The sequence below is a fragment of the Octopus sinensis genome, linkage group LG1 (genome assembly GCF_006345805.1).
Source record: "Octopus sinensis linkage group LG1, ASM634580v1, whole genome shotgun sequence".
In the NCBI taxonomy this organism is placed as follows: domain Eukaryota; kingdom Metazoa; phylum Mollusca; class Cephalopoda; order Octopoda; family Octopodidae; genus Octopus; species Octopus sinensis.
This window is the reverse complement of record NC_042997.1, coordinates 132,056,018-132,078,081: the sequence shown is the minus strand read 5'-3', so window position 1 is coordinate 132,078,081 and position 22,064 is coordinate 132,056,018. Positions and strand designations below refer to the sequence as shown.

Genomic DNA, 22,064 nt, shown 5'->3' with positions numbered 1-22,064 from the left:
TTTTAGCCCAATATGGTGCTCACCCAACCAGCATCTGGTGACTATGTGGACCCCCATTTAACCACAACATTTAGTATTTGCCACCTGAAGAAAGGGTACTTGATAACATAGAGATTTATAATATTTTTCATATTTTTATTCTGGGTGAGTCGGTGTTTTGCTATTTTGAGTTTTACTTCTAAGTGTGCTGAGCCTTGTGTGTATGTGTATGCATGTGCATGCTTCTAAGAATTAAAAAAATGCAGGAGTTGGGCAAAGCAAAGCTGTTTTGAAAACAAATAATTTGTTCAACATAGACACAAGACTAGAAATTTTTTTAGAAAAAGTATAACCTGTCATGTAACCCAAATACTTGCCTGATATTGACCTCTGAAAGATGAAAGACAAAAGTTGACTCCATCACAATTTATAAACAGAATGTAAAGAACTAAACCAAATACTGTAAAACCTTGGTTTTCAAACAACTCTGATCACAAATAAATCATATTTTATCTCCAGTCTTTCTCATATTCATTCAATACATTAGTACCTTGGTTTACAAATGCCTCTGCTCATGAATAAATTATGCTTTGGCCCTATGAAGTGAAGTGAACCAGAAAGCTGTTCGGCTGCCCATGTGTACCTATTTCTGAGTGTGGGTGTGCTTGTGTATATATAGGAATGAGCTTGTTTCCTCCATCTGTCTGAACCCTCCTCGTTGGTGGTACCCTTCTTTATCCCTGCAATCCCCCTCTGCCTAGGCAATGCAACCATTTCAGCTGACACCCTCGTAACCTAACATTGGAGTATCCATATTTTCCAATTTGCTACCCTGCTTGAATCTGCATCATTCATGACCATAATGCTTATGCTTACAATGCTACTAACACCAGCTTCTACCTCCGGTAGGGCCAACATCCTTAACATGCTTGAATGTTGTCAGGTTGGAAGAGAGGAAGAAAAGAAAAAGAAAGGATGAAGCATGCCAAACAAACGAACACCACCACAACAACCTTTTTCTTTTCAGGTGCTGAATAACATCCCTCCCACCCAAACCTCACCCCACATTCCCTTCCCAGTTTTTAGAGTTAGCACTGTCAATGTTGGCACAATGAAAGGTAGGTCTAGTGAGATTGTACAGATGCTTGAAAGGAGACGGGTTGATGTATGCTGCATACAAGAGGTAAGATGGAGAGGAGCTTCACAGGCTAAGCACATAGGTACAAATTCTTCTGGCAAGGTAACATGGATGGTATAGAGGGTGTAGGCATTCTCCTCTCAGAGAAGTGGGTGGATAAGGTTATAGAGGTTGTTAGGGTATGTGATAGAGTACTTAAGCTTAGACTACTCCTGCAGAATAGCACAGCTACTATCATCTCTGCCTACACCCCACATGCGGGGCTACCAAATGATCAGAAGGACCACTTTTATGACACCCTTCTACAGGCTACCTCAAAGACGAGTGGCAATGACCTCGTCTTTGTGGCTGGAAACTTTAATGGGAATGTCGGGCAGGAAGCAGGTATCTTCACTGAGGTACACGGTGGCCATGGAATTGGCACCCGAAATGATGAGGGAACCAGGCTACTGGAGTTGTGATGCATGTAATCTTTTATTCTGCAACACTAACTTCAGGAAGCCAGACAGCCACCTTATAACCTATCAATCGGGGGACTTCGCTAGCCAGATTGATTTCATCCTCACCAGACAGCGGGATGCAGGGTTACTCTTAAATACAAAGACCCTCCTGGGTGAAGAATGTACCTCCCTCCCCAGCACAGGCTAGTTATTAGTGACTTTAGTCTCGAGACCAGAAGGATACCAAGACGCAAACCAATCCAAAAAAGAAGGATTTGGAGGCTAAAGAACCCTTCACATGATCTGAGATTTAGGGACATCCTCATCAAGAAATTTGAGGAGAGGGAGGAGGAGCTACAGACATCAGACATAGAAGGTAGCTGGAAATTCCTATGGGACAGCTTACTGAGTGCCACAGACCAAGTCTGTGGCTGGTGCAAAGTCCCTTCCAGACCTAGAGTTACGTGGTGGTGGAATAGTACGGTAGACAAAGCCATTAGAGCAAAGAAACAGGCCTGGAAAGCCTGGAAGGATGGGGGTAGCAGGGAACTGTACCAAGTAGCCAGAAGGGAGGCTGGGTGGCAGGTATACATAGCCAAGAGCGAAGCAGAAAAGAAGAAGTTTGCCAATGTCCAGAGATGTGAGGACCAAAGAACTGAGGTATTTTGGATTGCAAGGCAGTGTGTGAGAGAAAATTGTGATGTCACAGGAGAGAAATGTGTTCGAATGGATGATGGTGCACTTGCTTTTAGTGATTCTGAAAAGAAAGAGGCTTGGAGAAGCCACTATGAAAGACTGCTGAATGTGAAGAATGAATGGGAGGAGGAGAGCCTGCCAAACGTTGATCTAGAAGGACCAGCTATCCGTATAGATAGCTCCCTAGTAGTTAAGGCAATTAAGGGTATGTAGTCAGGAAAAGTCCTTGGCCCATCAGGAATCACTGCCGAGATGCTTAAAACATCTGGTGTGGGCTATGGCCTAGTCACCCGCATTGTAAACCAGGTAGTTCATGATGGAGTCATACCCAATGACTGGCATAGCAGCACAATAGTCAACTGCTACAAGGGTAAAGGTGATGCTCTAGATAGAAATAACTACAGGGATATCAAACTGCTGGATCAGGTAATGAAGGTCACGGAGAGGGTCATAGCCCATCTCATCAGGGAGAGAGTTTGCTTAGATGAGATGCAGTTCGGTTTTGTGCCAGGTAGAAGTACCACTGATGCCATATTCATGGTTCGATAACTACAAGAGAAATACCTAGCCAAAGATAAACCCCTATACTTAGCTTTTGTGGACTTGGAGAAAGCCTTTGACAGGGTCCCCCGATCCCTTATCTGGTGGGCGATGTGGAAACTGGAGATTGACGAATGGTTAATAAGGGCTGTACTGGCCCTTTACAGAGAGGCTGTTAGTAAGGTTAGAATTGGCAATAAGTACAGTAAAGAATTCCGGGTAGAAGTTGGCATCCACCAAGGCTCAGCCCTCAGTACATTCTATTCATCATAGTCCTCCAGGCAATAACAGAGGAATTTAAGATGAGTTGTCCCTGGGAGCTCCTCTATGCTGATGACTTAGCCCTCATAGCAGAATCACTACCGGAACTAGAGAAGAAATTTCGTGTGTGGTTTAGAATCAAAAGGCCTTAGAGTCAATGTAGCAAAGTCCAAAGTTCTAGTAAGTAGGAAGGCAAACTCACCACACACACCTTCAGGTAGGTGGCCTGGCTCGATCTGTAGAAAAGGTGTAGGTAAAAACTCCATAACATGTACCCAGTGTAAGCTATGGACACATAAGAGGTGTAGCAACATCAAAGGAAAATTAACCAAGAAGATAGCTTTCATGTGCAACAGATGCACAGGGACAATAGACACCATTGATACTCAGAAAACAGATTCCATTACACTCCTGGGGGAGAAACTAGAAGTAGTTGATAGTTTCTGCTACCTAGGTGACCAAGTTAGTAGCAGGGGTGGATGCTCAGAGAGCGTTACCACTATAATAAGAATAACCATGTCAAAGTTTAGGAAGCTTCTTCCCCTACTGGCGACAAAGGGTCTCTCGCTCAGAGTGAAAGGTAGATTGTACGACGCATGTATGCGAACTGCCATGCTTCACGGCAGTGAAACATAGACTGTGACTGTGGCGGACATGCGTAGGCACGAAAGAAATGAAGCTAGCATGATCCGCTGGATGTGTAATGTCAGTGTCCATGCACGACAGAGTGTAAGCGCCCTGAGAGAAATGTTGGGCATTAGAAGCATCGAATGCAGCATGCAAGAGAGATGATTGCATTGGTATTGTCATGTACTATGGATGGATGAGGAGAGATGTGTGAAGAAGTGACACTCCAAAACTGTTGAAGGAATCCGGGGTAGAGGTAGACCCATGGGATGAGGTGGTCAAGCATGACCTTCGTACGTTGAGCCTCATAGAGGCTATGATGAAAGACCAAGACCTCTGGGGATATGCTGTGACTTTGAAGACCCGACATATGAAGTGAGTTCATAGCTTGCAGGACGGCCTGCTGCTCTTGAAGAGACCTATTGTGTCAAGTTCATCAACATCAAAATAAAAATCATATGGATATTGTAGTTGTGATACCCGTGCTGGTGGCATGTCAGGCCTCACAGAGGAAATGACGAAGACCGAGATACCTGAGATATGCTGTGACTGTGAAGATCTGACAAATTAAGTGAGTTCATAGCTTGCAGGACGGCCTGCTGTGCTAAACATGGATCGTAGAGTGACCCGCTGTTCTCGAGAAGACCTATTAAGTCAAGTACGTCAACACCAACATCAAAATGAAAATCAAATGGGAATTGTAGTTAAGACACCTGTGCTGGTGACACGTTAAAAGCACTGTCCGAACGTGGCAGATGCCAGTGCCGCCTGACTGGCATCCGTGTCGGTGACACATAAAAGCACCAACCGATCGTGGCCATTTGCCAGCCTTGTCTGGTGGCACGTAAAAAGCACCCACTACACTCATGGAGTGGTTGGTATTAGGAAGGGCATCCAGCTGTAGAAGCACTGCCAAGCCAGACTGGAGTCTGCTGCAGCCTCCATGGCTTCCCAGACCCCAGTCAAACCGTCCAACCCATGCTAGCATGGAAAGCGGACATTAAATGATGATGATGATATATCTATATCTATATATATATATATATATATATATATATATGATTTATTCACAATCAGAGTCGTTCAAAATTCCAAGGTACTACTGTACTGTATGATATTTAGCCCAGTGCTTCATCAATTTTACTGTCCACAATATCCAAGCAAAGAATAAATGTTTTTGTCTATTTTTGTCTTCTATCATGATATTCTGAGTCAATTAAATATTGTTATCTCTCAACCAATCAATTTCCTAACTTGTTCTGTACCTTGCAAATAACAGACTCACTCCCAGCTGTGCATCTCTTTTTAAGTTTTCATCAATTTATAATTTGGTGTTCCCTCCCTTATCCCACTTATCAGGAAACGCCATTAATGCTAACGATTTTTCTTATTATTATGAATATAATTACAATTTGATTGAACATTGATGTAACTCTCTACACTACATTGGTCCATACTTAGCGATCATTATTTAATCTCGTTTTCTTTTTGTTTGTTTTTGTTATTGTTTCTTTTATTTTGTTAGCACTCTTATTATCTTTGATCTTGTACTTGTTTCATCTATTGGACCATGGCCAAGCTAGGGCACCACCTTGAAATGCTTAATTAAACAAATCCACCCCAGGACTAATTTTTAAAGTCATGTGCTAATTCTATTGGCCTCTTTCACCAAACTGATAAGTTACAAGGATGAAAACAAACAAACATTGGCTGCTAAGTGGTGGAAGAGACAAACAAACACACACACACGCACACACATATACGATGGGTTTCACACAGCTTCTATCAAATGTATTCACAAGGTGTTGGTCAGCCCAGGTTGCCCAAGGTGTTCATATTACTCTTTTACTCTTTTACTTGTTTCAGTCATTTGACTTCGGCCATGCTGGAGCAGCGCCTTTAGTCGAGCAAATAGACTCCAGGACTTATTCTTTGTAAGCCTAGTACTTATTCTATTGGTCACTTTTGCCGAACCGCTAAGTTACGGGGACGTAAACACACCAGCATCATTGTCAAGCGATGTTGGGGGGACAAACACAGACACACAAACATATACACACACACACACATATATATATATATATATATATATATATACATACATATATACGATGGGCTTCTTTCAGTTTCCATCTACCAAATCCACTTACAAGGCTTTGGTCAGCCCGAGGCTATAGTAGAAGACACTTGCCCAAGGTGCCATGCAGTGGGACTGAACCCGGAACCATGTGGTTTGTAAACAAGCTACTTACCACACAGCCACTCCTATGCCTGCTTTTAATTACATTTTACAGCTTAGTCAAGGGTGGAAGGGCAGTATTCGTTATCTATTTCTGTTGCAGCATCTCTAACACTGCTCAAGAAGAGGTAGAAAGGAATTGCAACTCATAAGTTATCTTCTAACCAGAGACTCAGTCTGACTGCTTATAGCTATGTTGAATTCTACTAAAGGTATCCAATGGTCAAATGGTCATTGTAATAAGCTCTTTGTGTACTTGCTTCAATTGCTATATTTAACTACTGAGTTCATCTCCTCCATCAAATTGACAACCTCATCAAAGAGCATGGATCATGTGACCACTGGGCAAGGTCACATGACACAATAAATATGTCAGATTTGCTGCAACATAATTCTCACATGTTTCCCTTCTTTTTTGGTCAGCATTTAACTATTGGCTCCTGTTAACCATTTGCTCTTGCGGTAAACGCCAGTTTCACATGCTGTAGACATCAGCCACACCTGTAAAAGCCAACTGCACTTGTTATAAAAGCCAGTGACACTTTGCTGAACTTGGCAGTTGAACAGGCTGACTGAATTAGTAAACACTGCACATATTGGTTATGAAAGGATAGGAAATAAGATAAGGTAAAATCAGAACGCAAGTAAGAGCCTTGGGTCTAAACCACAGAGAATGTAGAATTCAAATAACAGAATAACTAAGCTTTGATAATTGCCTAAACATGAAAGATCTGTTGAAGTGTTTGTGGAGAAACTTAGTAAGAAATGATAAGATGCTTGTGAAAATCCAAAAGCCTCTACCTTCAAATGAGCAATTTCATCATCATCATCACCATCACCATCATCATCATCATCATCATCATCATCATCATCATCATCATCATTATCATCGTCATCACCACCACCATCATCATCATCATCATCATCATCATCATTTAATGTCCACTTTTCTATGCTTGCATGGGTCACACAAAATTTGTTGAGGCAGATTTTCTGCAGTTAGATACTCTTCCTGTCATCAGCCCTCACCTATTTCCCCTGGCCAGACATATTTTCCATGGAAACCAGGAAACAAACGTTTCTTGTATGGAGGTGATGCTTATTTGCAATGACATGATGTTAAGACAAGAGTACTGCCTCCGCATCCCCCACCGCATGCACACATGCATACACATACACACATACGTCATCATTATCATTACCATTATCACCATTTAACATCTATTTTCCATTCTGGCACAGGTTGGACGGTTTGACCGGAGCTGGCCAGCCGAGAGATGCACCAGGCTCCAATTGTCTGTTTTATCATGGTTTCTATGGCTGGATGCCTTTCCTAATGCCAACCACTTTATAGAGTGTTTTATTTATTTATTTATGCACTCTTTTCAAGCCTAGCCAGGCTTATGGGCCCGGTTTCCTGGTTTCTGTGGCATATGTGTTCCCTCCCAGCTGGACGGGACACCAGTCGATTGCAGCGTTACTCAAAATCCAGGAAGAGAGAGAGAAAGAGAGAAAGTTGGGGTGAAAGTATACAACAGGGGTCGCCACCACTCCCTGCCAGAGCCTCGTGGAGCTTTATATGTTTTTGCTCAATAAACACGCACAACGCCTGATCTGGGAATCGAAACCGCGATCCTCCGACTACAAGCCCACTACCCTAACCACTGGGCCATTGCACCTCCACTTATAGAGTGTACTGGGTGCTTTTTATGTGGCATTAGCCCAGCAGGTGCTTTATAGATATGGAGGGCATTGTCAGTTCCTGTCAAACCATCCAACCCATGCCACCATGGAAAATAGACATTAAAAGATGATGATGATGATGACAATGATGATGATGATGATGATGATGATGATGATGATGATGATGATGACGATGATGGCATTGGCAACAATCATGATGACAACGATGTACTTGAAAGCTTTCTGTGACCAATTTTGTTTAAATATTGTTGTCATTGGATACATGCTTGAGTCATTGAAATTATCTCTACTTCCAATTAAGCTACAGCAATCACTCATTAGCAGCTGGGACCAACTCCAAATGAGAAAGAGATTTGCTCTCAAGAATCAAAAAGTCTCCAAAACTGATATGCTGTTAAGGAAAAAGAACAGTCTGATTGACTTTCAACAACAGGACACCTGTAGACAAGTGCTTCTGCCACAATAAATATCATCAGCACATCAGTTGCCCAAACTTATCCCCAACAGAACGAGAAACCTAAACATACACATGCGCATACATACTTATAAACATTATATATATATATATGATATCATCATCATCATCATCATCATTTAACGTCCGCTTTCCATGCTAGCATGGGTTGGACGGTTCAACTGGGGTCTGGGGAGCCCGAAGGCTGCACCAGGCCAGTCAGATCTGGCAGTGTTTCTACAGCTGGATGCCCTTCCTAACGCCAACCACTCCGAGAGTGTAGTGGGTGATTTTATGTGCCACCGACACAGGTGCCAGACGAGGCTGGCAAACGGCCACGCTCGGATGGTGTTTTTATGTGCCACCGACACAGGTGCCAGACGAGGCTGGCGAACGGCCACGCTCAGATGGTGTTTTTATGTGCCACCGACACAGGTGCCAGACAAGGCTAGCAGACGACCACGCTCGGATGGTGTTTTTTTTATGTTCCACCGACACAGGAGCCAGATTAGGCTGGCGATCGGCCACGATCGGATGGTGATTGTTACGTGCCCACAGCATATATATATATATATATATAGGTAGATATATATATATATATATATATATATATATATATATATATATATATATATATACAAAATATATAATACAAAATGAATTAATTGCATCGCAATTTTTAACATTTATGTATTAACTTTGTTGGGTGCTTTACTGGCAGTATATTGGATATATGTTATCCCATGGTGGGTTGCACTCACAACCCCTATCTCAATTTGTATATATATATATAAACAGCTTAGGTTTAAATACATACACATGCACACATACAAGCACAGCACCCATATGTATGTACATACATACATACATACATACATACATACATACATACATACATACATACATACATACATACATGCATACATACATACATACACATGCATACATACATACATACATATATACATACATACATACATAAATACATACATACATACATACATACATACATACATACATACATACATACATACATACATACATACATACAGTCAGGCAGGTGTCTTGCTATTTTTAATCAAGTTATTGTTTTTTTAAATTGTTTTAAATCATTTAAGAATATTTGAAAAGGAAGAAAGAATAACATTTTTGGCACGATCACAAGAATTTTGTTTCTAAACAAAGATATATTTCCTGTATTGTTTACATACTTCTTGCTTACTTCATTGTTTTGGCTTTAATTGCTTAGAAATAATTTTTGCAAATTTTTGAAAAAAAATGGCTCTTGCGACCTAGGTGTTGTTTTGAATAGATAAGCACTTTTCAAGGTGACTATGTTTAGTCTGTCTAACTACATTAAGTCAGTGTCTATAGTTTCTATAGTTAATCCATATTGTCTACAGCTGGATGCCCTTCCTCTCGAAGTGGTTAGCATTAGGAAGGGCATCCAGCTGTAGAAACTCTGCCAGATCAGATTGGAGTCTGGTGCAGCCATCTGGTTCACCAGACCTCAGTCAAATCGTCCAACCCATGCTAGCACGGAAAGCAGACGTTAAACGATGATAATGATGATGATGATGGTATCCTATTTGGTTCCTGTCAATATTTGCCTTATTCCTGAGGCAGTAAGGTAGCAGAATCATTAGCATGATAAGCAAAATGCTTAGTGGTATGTCGTCTGTCTTTAAATTCTGAGTTCAAATTCTGCCGAGGTTGGCTTTGCCTTTCATCTTTTCGGGGTCAATAAAGTAAGTACCAGTTAACATTGGGGTTGATGTAATAGATACATTCCCTTCCCCAAACTTACTGGCATTGCACCAAAATTGAAAAACAATATTTACTTAGTGCGATTACATTTGGTCAGTATGATCACACTGGGTTTGAGACTATATTTAGCTTGTGCAATATTTACTTAGTGCGATTACATTTGGTCAGTATGATCACACTGGGTTTGAGACTATATTTAGCTTGTGTGATTCTGCATGGCTTGTGCAATAAATCATTAAAAGGATATCAGGGAGTACCATTTCAGTTACCTTTTTCAACTACCTTGTTCAGGTCTTCAGTTGAATACCTCATTACCAGTCTTACTAAATATAATGAGCCATACCACTGGGCTGGGTCATACAACAGAGCAAGGATATCAAACTTGCTACTACAGAATGACAGAATGATGCAGTGATAGCCATCTGATAAAATTCCACAAAAGTTTCTGTCTACCAAATTTCTGTCACATGGTTTGGGCTGCTCAAAGATTTAGTAGAAGACACAGTGTATCATAAGGTGATTGTGAAGTGAACATCTCAACAACACCACCATGTCTGCATCCACAGTGTTTGGTCTGATCTAGATTATTACTGGAATGATTACAACAATGATGATGACTAATTTTGATGTTCAATAATTTGTCGCAATTTTGAAGAGTAAAATTAAATATGAAAATTCTCTGAACTAGCAAATCTACTCATCTACAATGGAGGCATAAAATGAGAGAGGGAAGTACTGAAAAATGTGTAAATGGACTTGATAGATTACTGGGTGATGTCTTAGAGAAATCACATTATTGTTGGTGATACAGCATTCTATTGCAACTAAGTGATATGTGATGACGATTCACTCTCGAACTGAAATAGGCTCCCATCCTCTGTATCATGAATGGTTATGTGGACCCCTCCTAATAAAGGTCAGAGTTTCTTTCGACCACTACATAAAAAGTATTAAGAAAAAAATATTATTTAGATATACTTTTATTTTAGTTGTTTATATTATTTTAAGCTTGTTTATACTCTTATACATTGAAAGTTCACAAATTTTCTTGTTTAAATTATGAATCATATTCCTTTCGATAATATCAATATGATTACAAAACTTCTTTGTAGATGATATTTTCTGTTTGGTAGACACTAATTTTCAAATTACTGGAGTCCATTGCTCTACTCATAGTGACGTATAACTAGCCATGTGTAAAAGTGGATAAAAATACACCTACACGATCTAAAGTCTGGCCCTGTGCCTTGTTTGCTGTGAATACATGAGCGGAATCTTTAGTGTTGCAAAAAATCAAACTAAGACTTACCTCTCACTGTTCTGTGTGAATAATGTCTGGATGTTCTGGTACTATGGGTTATTTTGATTGACAAAACTGAGATGTAAACAACAGCCACTTCAATTAGCCATTTCGAATCCTGCTTAAGACTGACACACTTCAATAACCACTAAATAATCGCACACACTGTATACTGACACACATTTTTTCCATTTTATTTTCACTATTAACAATCCTCATGAACCCCTTCATATCTATGATGGGGCCACGAACTATACGATGAAACTCAAGAGTTACTAGTGGTCGGTGAATTTTTAATAAAAATGCGAAGGTGGTTTATCGATTCAAAAACCGATATCCATGAAATAATCATATTTTCTGATTTTTTAATGCTAAAAACCTTCCTGACAACTGTTTTTGTAATCCCGAAAAATACCATTTGGCTGTGAAGAGGAAACAGACAAAGAGATGGGCAGACAGACATAATGCTCATTATAGTAAGATAGCAAATCTGCCCATCTATGATGGGAAATAAAGGGACAGTGTCACAAATCTAAACCCTCTAAATTCACAAAGTATACAGAGTTAATTCTCATCACCAGAATTAAAAAAAAAAAATCAAAGGTGATTTATTAATACAAAACTCAATATCCACTAAATAATCATACTTTTTTGCATTTTTCTCTTTCTTTTGCTAGCAAAATTCCTGATTACCTCCTTCTTTGTCTCAAAATCTTTGTGACCATTGATCCAGCTGTTTGACTGTGAAGAGGGAACAGACAGACAGATGGACATTATAGTAAGATTCTCGTGTTACCCAAATCACAAGGTTACTTGTGACTGTCTTTGGTTCCTATAACTCAGATGAGAGATAATTCTGCCCCAGGATGCTAGTTGCTTTTGTCACCACAGGAATTGAACTCAAGAGCTAGAACATACAAAAGCAATGAAAGCGGCACTATTTGACTGAGTATGAGATACAAAACAGTCAAGGATGGTGGCTATTTACCACTATTACCAATCAGCTACCACTGTACAATACAGACAACCCTGTTCCCTGGACCAACAAATCTCATATGCTGAACAGAATTTGTAGAGAAAATGGACCATCCAATCTTGGTGACTTGTCTCTTGCACAACCAGAAATAGTTACTGAAATCAGATTTTCTCACTTTATCATTTTTTACCATGATTTGTGGAAGGCTGTTGAAATAGACATCAAAGCCTACTCCTTGTAGTTCATCACCCTTCTCAAACAACTTATCAAAATATTGCAGATAAAACTGCACAAATCTACTTGCAATCAGATATCACATACCTCTATGGTCTGTTAAACACCATATAATGGTGACATAGGTATGTCATGATACCTTAATGACACAGGCATATCATGGCTCAGTTGTCATGACATGATTGTTTCACTCTGACTCACTGAACACCTTTTGTATAGTTTCACTTTATCTTGGACAGCACAGCTTTGTGTTTAGCATTGAAGACATGATCAAGTGCCATTCTGACCATTACCACTTGGACTATAAGATCCTTCCTATCAGCTCCTGTTAAATAAGCTAGTACCTCACCGCATGTAATGCTTTTCACTGATTCTTCTTAATCCTATAACTCTTTGTGGAGCATATGACATCAGTAAGAGATCACCATATGTCTCATTCTTTGGTAAGGGGTTGTAATTGGCCCCAGGTGTAGCTGCCTGTCAGCACTTCAGTTTCTTAATAGATTCTTAATTTTCCTTTTCAGGCCTACCCATCATCCATTAGTTATAATTATGCTTGTCAATGACCATTCAGTTAATACTCTAATCCAATAAATATATACTCTCCATGCTTTAAATGGCATGTTCAGCTTTTAGTAACTGCTTCCTTTTCAAAAACTCCAATCTACATTGAGTATACATATCATAAACTCTTGTTTTGTGCAATCAAATACATAAAATAAGTATACTACTTATACTAACTCGGTCAGCTGTACTAACAAACATTCTAAGTACAATCTGGATGGCCTATTCTGATTTTCCAAAGTCCGTGCACTGAAGTACATGAAGATAATCCATTCATTCTCTGTCGATGCACCTGAAAATATCTGAGTAGATTTCAGTGACTTTTGCAACCCTCCATTCTAAATGCTTATCTACCCAGCCCCAGTTGGTGTGGTCAGTATTTAGATGCCATTCTACTACCCCTACTAATACTAATGAACAAAATGTACTCAAAAGATCTAAATAATTATTGCTGTTGTTGTTATTGTTGTATAGCCCTAATTCAGCGCTGATCATTCAGACCTATGATAAGAAAGCATTCCAGTCATAATAATCTCTTATTTATCTATGATTACATTATGTAATGTGCCATTTCACTTTTAAGACATCAGGGTGCTTATTTCTGAGAAATTTGATTGCTATTTCTGGCAAATTGGTTGACCATGTAGAGGTTTTCACTTTGACTGTGAGTGGATAAGGTCAGACTGACAAATTTTATTGAACATTATCTAACTATCTCACTCATTTATTCAAGACATATATCTTTGAATTGAACAGAATATTCTGGAAATGTCAAAAGTAAAATAAATAAAATATCACCACAGTTAAACTCTTGTAAAAAAAACAACAACTAATTGGTGGAAACTATGTTAAAAGTCTATTGTATTTTGGCATTTTCATTTATTATATATATTGGTTAAATAAAAAATACAGTATTTCGTTTTTGGATTTGGTTTGCAAGATTCTTTATATAAGTTCGTGTGTTGAAGCATATTCTGTTGTGTCTGAGGAGAATCATTTTCTTTTTGTGCCTTATAATTTAACACACTCACCGGTAAAATTTTCACGATAAATTTTAGGAAAATAAAAATAAGAAATAAGTTGAAATTTTACTGGTGAGTGTGTTAAATTATAAGGCACAAAAAGAAAATTACTCTCCCCAGACACAGCAAAAAATACAGTGTTGTTATAAAATATACTGCACTAGATTTAATACCATATTAAATAGTTGTTGCTTGATTTATATGAATCAAATATTCTTATACAATGCATGTCACATGTGTTCATCACAGTAATAAAAAATTTGACAATATAATCTTTATTTTTTTTTATTATTCCTCTTTTCAGGGTCAGTAGTACTATTTTCATATCAAAAGAAAATTGTTGCAGGACAGACAGAGAATTCAAAAAATAATAATTAAGCAAAATAAATAAATACAAGAAAATACACATGAATATGGTTTAATAATTTCCGTATAAAATATTTTAGCTATTTAATTCCTCTTTTCTTAGACTAAGATTTAGGGTGCAGGTGTGGCTGAGTGGCAATGAAGTTTGCTTTGCAACAATGTTGTCTTGAGTTCAATCCCATCTTACAAGGCAGTACTTTGGGCAAGTGTCTTCTACCACAGTTTCAGATCAACCATCAAAGCCTTGTGAGTGAAACTTGATAAACAGAAACTGTGGAAGCCTATCAAATCAACTGTTTCTATTCTTAGGTCGAAGACTTAGTCCCTCTACTGGAAAAATGCCACCTACTGGTTCTTGAATATCTTTGGCATCTTCAGCAGAATCCATTGTTTCAAGCAATTTTTTGCTTTCCTCAAGCAACTTTTTGCTTTCCTCACACTGGTTTTAGAGGCCCTAAAAAAATTAGGGACTGCCATTCCTCCTTCAAGTAGATCATTAAAAAAGTCTCCTGATACTTGAAGAAATCTAACCAACTTCCCCTCAGTGGGGCATAGATGGCCACCAGCCTTACGGTGTGACATATACTGTTATTCACATCTAGAGCCACCTGTCTCCCATCAGAGACCCCAAACATCATTCTATCATGATATAGCTATTTTTTATTTCACAATACATTAACCATCCTACCTGGTTTTCAATTATCCTCAGGTTTCTTTTCCTCCCCATTTTTCCAAGACAAATTAGGAATATTAACTAAGACTTCTTACTGGCTCTGTGCTGGAGGGAGATATGTTTCCAAGCCTTGGGTCGCCACCTCTGTAGCTACAGGTGCTGTTGATGAAGTGACTTCCCTATTTTTGTTTTTTTAGTTATCCATGAAGTGGGAACTGGTGGTGTTTTAGTCTTTAGTATCCAGCAGCAATAGCCTTGTCTTATACACCTGTGCTTTACCCTGAAGGATTAGGTTATTGTTGCTTTTGCAGATGTCTGTTATCCTGATTTTTTGTCTTCTTCTTAAGGGCAGAAAGCCCTTTGGTGGGTTTTGGTGCCTCACATGTAGCACTTTGGTTTTCTGCTCTGTACCACCAGTCCAATCAAATAATTTCACTGAACCTTTGATGGGATATATCTCAAGAATAGCTTTATTATACTTAAGACTTATAAAAAATTATTTGGAGGTCCTTACCAACTCCTAACCAATACTTTTTTGTCTGAATTTCTCATCACTTCATGACTTCTATGTACTACTTTGGAAACATTATGACCATTCATGTTTCTTCATTCTCTCCCCATGACTGTCACATGTTTCTTTGCCACTTATACCAAGTACCAGTCTATAAGTCAATCTATATTACATGAACAATATATTGGGTTGGTGCATAATTATTGCGGCTTTTTTTCAACAAATTTTATTCAACAAAAACAATAACAATATTTAACAAAAACGTCTTTCAATGATGGCCTGACTGTCTGCCAAGCAAATAGGAAGCAGCAATTGAAGTAGATGGTGAATATGCTTTGGAATAATCATTTAAAGATGTTTTTGTTACATGTTGTCATTGTTTTTGTTGAATAAAATTTGTTGGAAAAAAGGCGCAATAATTATGCACCAGCCCAATATGTTGGCTCCTCCTTTGTTTTCAGTACCAGGTTTACTGTTCCATACTCTGGACCCGTTCAATATAACAGACCTCCAGCTACACATTGGAAAGGAACTCTTAGAAATCTGCCTTTGTGAGGAAATTGAAATCTTATATTTGTTTCTTGGGAAGCAAATATATGTCTTCTGATCTTCTGTGTTTTCCTTCCACAAACTCCATTGGTGGTGCAACATGGTCCTTAGTGATGTATCCTGCTATTTCACTTCATTTTCAGGAACTTTGATGAATCAAGATCAAATCAGTCTCCAGCAACATCCTTAAATGCTGATATTGCTGCTGCTGCTGCTTCTTTTCTATTGCTCTTGTTTGCCTTTCTACTGCTGTTGATGTCTTTCTTTTTCTTCTTCTTCCAATCAGGACTCACTCCATTAGCCACAAAGAATAATCTCTAATTCGAGCCTGCTCTAAGCTACTAAGAATGCGTGTGGCAACTTGAAGACCCACCCACCACACGCGATAAACTGGCAGTTGCATGGGCGCGAGAGCTACATTGTCATCCTCATTCCGTAAATGGTGACCTTTAACGGGTGGAGAGCTGAACCATCCTGGGGTACAGAGGATTCGCAATCTAGACTAGGGTCTGAAAGTTTACCACACTATAGTAGGTTACACCATGGTTTCTCTGCTTTGTGGCAGAAGTAGGAAGAAAGAGTGAGAGAAAGTTGTGGTGAAAGAGTAGAGCGGGGTTCGCTCCCCACCCCTGGAGCTCAATAAACACTTACAATGCCCAGTCTGGGAATCAAAACCACGTTCTTATGACCGCAAGTCCGCTACCCTAACCACTGGGCCATTGCACCTCCACTGCTGTTGATGTTGCCACAAATGCTGATACCAGCATTGATAATGACCATGGTAGTGATAGTAGTACTGTCTCAGATGGAGGTGATAATAATTTCTGGTGGGTGGGGTTAGTTGACTAAAACTGCCCCCATGTCTTGACTGGTAATTTATTTTACTGCTAATATTTCTTTAGGCTTCTTACATTCAGTGTTCAAATCTTGCTAAGGTCAATTTTGCCTTTCATTCTTTTGGAGGTTGATAAAATAGAGTACCAGACAAAAACAATTTTAATGGACAAACCTTTTCTGACAAAATTTCAGAACTTGGTGCTAGTATGAGAAAAAAAGTGTCAGTTTCAGACACAAGGTCAGCCGTTTTGAAGGGAGGTGCTGGTCAGTACCATTGACCTCAGTGCTAAACTGGTATTTTATTTTATCATTTATGGTGGGATCATCATCATCGTAGTCGTTTAACATCCATTTTCCATGCTGATATGAGTTGGATGGTTTGACTGAGATCTGGAAAGCCATTGGCTGCACCAGGCTCCAATCTGATCTGGCAATGTTTCTACAGCTGGATGCCCTTCCAAACGCCAACCACTCTGAGAGTGTAGTGGATGCTTTTTACATGCCACCAGCACAGGAGTCAGTCAGGGGTAACTGGCATCAATTGTGTTTGGATAGTGCTTTATATGTGCCACTGGCACGGGAGCCAGTCAGAGGGCACTGGCATCAGCCACATTCAAATGGTGCTTTTTATGTGCCACTGGCATGGGAACCAGTCAGGCGGCCCTGGCATCGATCACATTTGGATAGTGCTTTTTACATGCCACCAACATGGGAGCCACAAGGATTTGGGAAAAAAATAACATTACAAGAAAGAATTACAAAATGTTTGGTTTTTCTTTCTATTAGTTTGGACTATAGAAAGGGGATTATACATGGCCTATGCAGACCCATTGAAATTTGTGAGACTGACACCATTAACATTCTACTTCAACACTTACAGGACCACAATTGTAGAAAAAATATGTGCATGGAAGGAATTCCAGAAGACCAATGTTTTGAGAAGGAAGAAAGACCTGAGAAAAATGTTTTATGCAGGGCCTGGGCAATACATAGAAAAGAGATGAATGAATCAGGAGTGCTTGAGTGAAGGTGGTAATAGACCAATCAGCTCTGAAGTACAAAGACCACTGTAGCAGAAGAGACAACATGTCTGCAGATCAGCACCAGTCTATTGATTGTAAAGTATTTGATATTGAAAGTCTGGTTTATGAAAGCTAAATTAGAGAATTTAGATGTGGCTATATAAAACAATGTCAGAAGTATAGTAAGGATCAAACATGTGGCATGAATTTCTGATGGTTCTATGAGCATGCCAGAGCCAATATCCAATAATTGTTATTAAATTGTTCAGTTTGGTAAAATTCTCTTTCAGTAATCCTAGAACTGTCTGTTCTTCACAATATACAAGGTGTATTGCATGTTGCATGGTCTTTAGATGCACTCTAAGATGTCTATGTAAAGAGCAACACCACCACCTCAAGTATGTAAGCAGTACTGTATTGTGAGTCACAACTTGGCTTTGTCAAGGGCTAGGAGTTGTGGGTGCACGCCAAGAGAAATCCCTAGTTAAAATGAGACTGAGCATTTGAAGAGATCCCAAAGGTTTTGAGAATTTGAGTAATGTTCTCTATATACTGGAAGAGACAAGACTGGCCCCCATTGGAGAACATTTTTGGGATCTTTGTTCAAGTAGTCAGAGAAGATTTGGTATAGAGTATTTAAGTTGCATATGGATAATACTTGGGTGTGGTTAGTTAGGGAGGGATGAAAGGTAGATTTATATTTGCTAGAATGGGAATTAATGGAGTTGAAATAAGTAGGCCATTGATGAACTAGAATAAAAGTGCAGAGAAAAACATAGAAATCTGGAACACACCAGTGTTAGCAGGATGTGTGTCTGTGTCGTTCCCTGGCAATATGATCTGGCAGGAAACTACTGATACAAGAGATGAGAGATGGAAGGAACCCATAGGCAAACAGTTTTGACAGGAGACTTACCATCAAACACTACTAATGTTGAGATCAACAATACTACTTTCTCCAAATTTCTCAAGAGTGAGAGCCTGCTGATGGAGAGTAAATCTCCAGCAGATCTGGCATTATGAAAGCCATACTTGTGGTCATTAAGGTGAGAGAAAATTCAAGGTGTTGTAGAAGTGTTCTATAATTTTTAGGTTTTTGAAAAATGACTGCTGTAGGTCAGTTGTTGGCAACATCAAAGGGGTCGCCTTTCTTGGATATTGGATAAACTGTGTCATGTATCCAATGGTCAGGATGTATCCTTGTAATGAATGAGTTGATGAATGGGTAGTTGACAATAGGGCTGGTGATGATGGGACATATTGTCTAAAGTTAATGGGAGAGACATAGGATTGGCAGCTTTAGGTTTGAAGTAACTTGAGGCACTTTCTTACTTGGCATATATTTGTATTTGGTGATAAATCTGCTGGAGTGGAAAGGAAAAACTTTGAAAGAGATTTATTTAATTTGTGAACTGTGGAACTAGATGAAAAGCAAGAAGTAAATGTGAAAGCTTTCTCTGAGAAGTTATTGCTCACAGAACTGTTAAGCTTGAGAAACAAAGGAAAGTAAAATTCTACCAAGTTGGAGAAATCTTATTGGCAAAGGACCAAAAAAGTGTTGACTGCAGTATAGGAAGAGAGAGACAGAGAGAGAGAGAGTTACATCGTTTGTGATGCTGATAATGGTCTTGCAGAAATTATGGTGCTGGGTAAGAGCTGTCTGGTTTGTTATAATGGAAGATTTTCATAATATGTTGTAGGTTGTGCTTTTCGCCTCAGCTACAGCAGTGTAGCTATAAGTGAATCACGTGGGGGTACTTGGGATTTGAATTCTTGGTGCGTGTGAGATGTGGAAGAATATGATTAAGAAATGTGTTTTATTCATTGCCAAGCTTTCTGATGTATTGGAGTGAAGTACATATGCTACCAAGGATAATATAAAACTGGTGGAACTCTGCAAGTCAGGGGACTTGAAATGCCATAGCTTCTGAGAGGTGGAGGGGATCATTGTGTCACATGTCAATGTGTGATGAATAGTCATGCCAATTCAATAGATACAGAAACAATTATGGTCTGGTTGATGTTCAGTTTGGAGGTGAGTAGAGTATCTATATGTTGGTCAGGAACAAAATTAGCCGAAGTGTTGGTAACTGTAAATGATATAGTTTCTGCACTGATGTATGAAGTGAATGTGAGAACCAAGCACAGAAAATGACTTGTGTAGGATGATCTAAGATAGATGTTCTCAATGCAAGCAAACATATGATCACTGAGTTGTTAGGGGTTAGAGTAATTCCAGTTTAATATTGGAGGCAAGCCGATGTATTTGAGAAGTGAGGATTAAGACCAAGCCTAAGTAAGTGAAAATATCTTTTGCTTATATCCAGGTGGGAAGTTGATGGGGACAAGGTGTGACCCACAGTGGATTAAATGAGAATATTAACACATTTCTATTGTGTTACTGATGTGCATAGAAAAGAAAAGGAGGGTGAGTCTTCTGATAGACCATTTCCTTGTTTATTGACCAATCATCAGAGAAGACATACTCAGCTCCCTTCCTCAATCAATAGCATAGATTAACTGTTATAATATGCAATCATAAATTAAAGAAGTATATTAATGGATAACCTAGTATAGCTTATATTATGTCTTTGCTGGCTAGTCATTAATTAAACTGTATATTTTATGCACAACAAAGCCTTTAAATTTAAAATGAAATAGATTCAATCTTTGCAACATCTCACTGGGGATTATATAAGAATGTAACCATATTCTTTCTAAGCTATTGATATGTGGAACAGCAGTGCAAATTAGGTTAGCCACTACTGTGCAAACCTAATTTATGAATACTTTTTAAAGTTGATCTGTGCCACTGATTGGGGAAGGAACCTGAGTATGTCTTCTCTGAGGAACAAACCATGAAATGATCCTTCTGTGAGGAACAAACCATGAAGGAGTCCTTCAGGAGACTCCTTCCTACTCTTTTCTTTTTAATCTTGCATTAATAATAAAGAAAGAATATATTTGCAATTTTATTTCACGCACAAATGGGCATTGAATTGATTAAGGTTATTTCATTTGTTTGAATTTTGAACTTTTTGTGCATTACATATATATATCATCATCATTATCATCATCGTCGTCGTCGTCGTCATTTGAACATCCTTTTCTTCCATGCCTACATGGGTTGGATGGAATTACTGAGGCAGATTTTCAATGGTTAGATGCTTATTTGTCCCCAACCCACACTTGTTTCCAAGGAAGGTAGTATTTTCCGATGGCTGGACATGATTTCACAGAATATGGGAAATAAATGACACTGCTTGTATGAGAGTGAGATTCATTTACGATTATCACATGATGTCAAGACAAGGAGACAAAAACATACATACACACATTCACACACACACACACACACATGTATACATATGCAGATATATGTGGTCTGATCAATAAGTATCTGGACTGTTATCATAATAATGAAACTAAAACACAAAATAAAACCACTTGACACAGATTGACCATCCACTAAGCTGTGCATGTGCACTAAGTTTTAACATTCTAGCTCACTTTCACTGTTTACAGCAGTGCTTGGAAGGAAGATGTGTAGTGTGTGATTGTTGCATTGACCATGACAGAGAAATTTGAGCAGAGAATCTGTATCAAGTTTTGCCAAAAGCTTGGTGATACCTACTCGGAGGCCTATGGAAAGTTTTCAAAATGTTATTTATCATTCTTGATATAATCAAAGAGATCTTGTGCAACTGAAACCCAAGTGTCTTTTTGGTCAGCTGAAAGCAGTTTTAGCATAAACTTGGTAGACATATGTCTCATGTCCAAATCTTCAGTGATAATGGACTGAACTGAACTGTAACTAATCTGTACATCCTCTTATAACTCGCAGATGGTGATTCGACAATTTCCCCTCACAACTGCACACACTTTAACAATGTCTTTCTCAGTTCTGCTGGTTGCGGGTCCCCCAGAATGTTCATCAATATCGACATTTTTTCGGCCATTTTGGAAATGACTGAACTTTCTGCAACTTTGAGCAAGTATTGCCACGACAACTTTCTGTGTCACGTTCAATGCGACAATCATGTGCTACACACCTTCCTTCCAAGCACTGCTGTAAACAGCAGTAGTGAGCTAGAATGTTAAAACTTAGTGTGCAAGCACAGCAGAGTTCAAGGTCAATCTATGCTAAGCAACTTTTCTCTGTATG

General features: G+C 39.0%; 1 protein-coding gene across 1 annotated transcript in view; it reads left to right on the top strand.

Moving 5' to 3' along the window:
- The window catches only part of LOC115219272 (sperm-associated antigen 16 protein-like), an 89,948-nt gene extending 76,204 nt beyond the window's left edge, over positions 1 to 13,744 (top strand). Inside the window, exon 18 of the mRNA XM_029789437.2 lies at positions 11,823 to 13,744. Coding sequence (XP_029645297.2) covers positions 11,823 to 11,866 — 44 coding nt within the window. The 3' untranslated portion in view covers positions 11,867 to 13,744. The remainder of the gene's footprint in view (positions 1 to 11,822) is intronic.
- Positions 13,745 to 22,064: the final 8,320 nt, after the last annotated feature.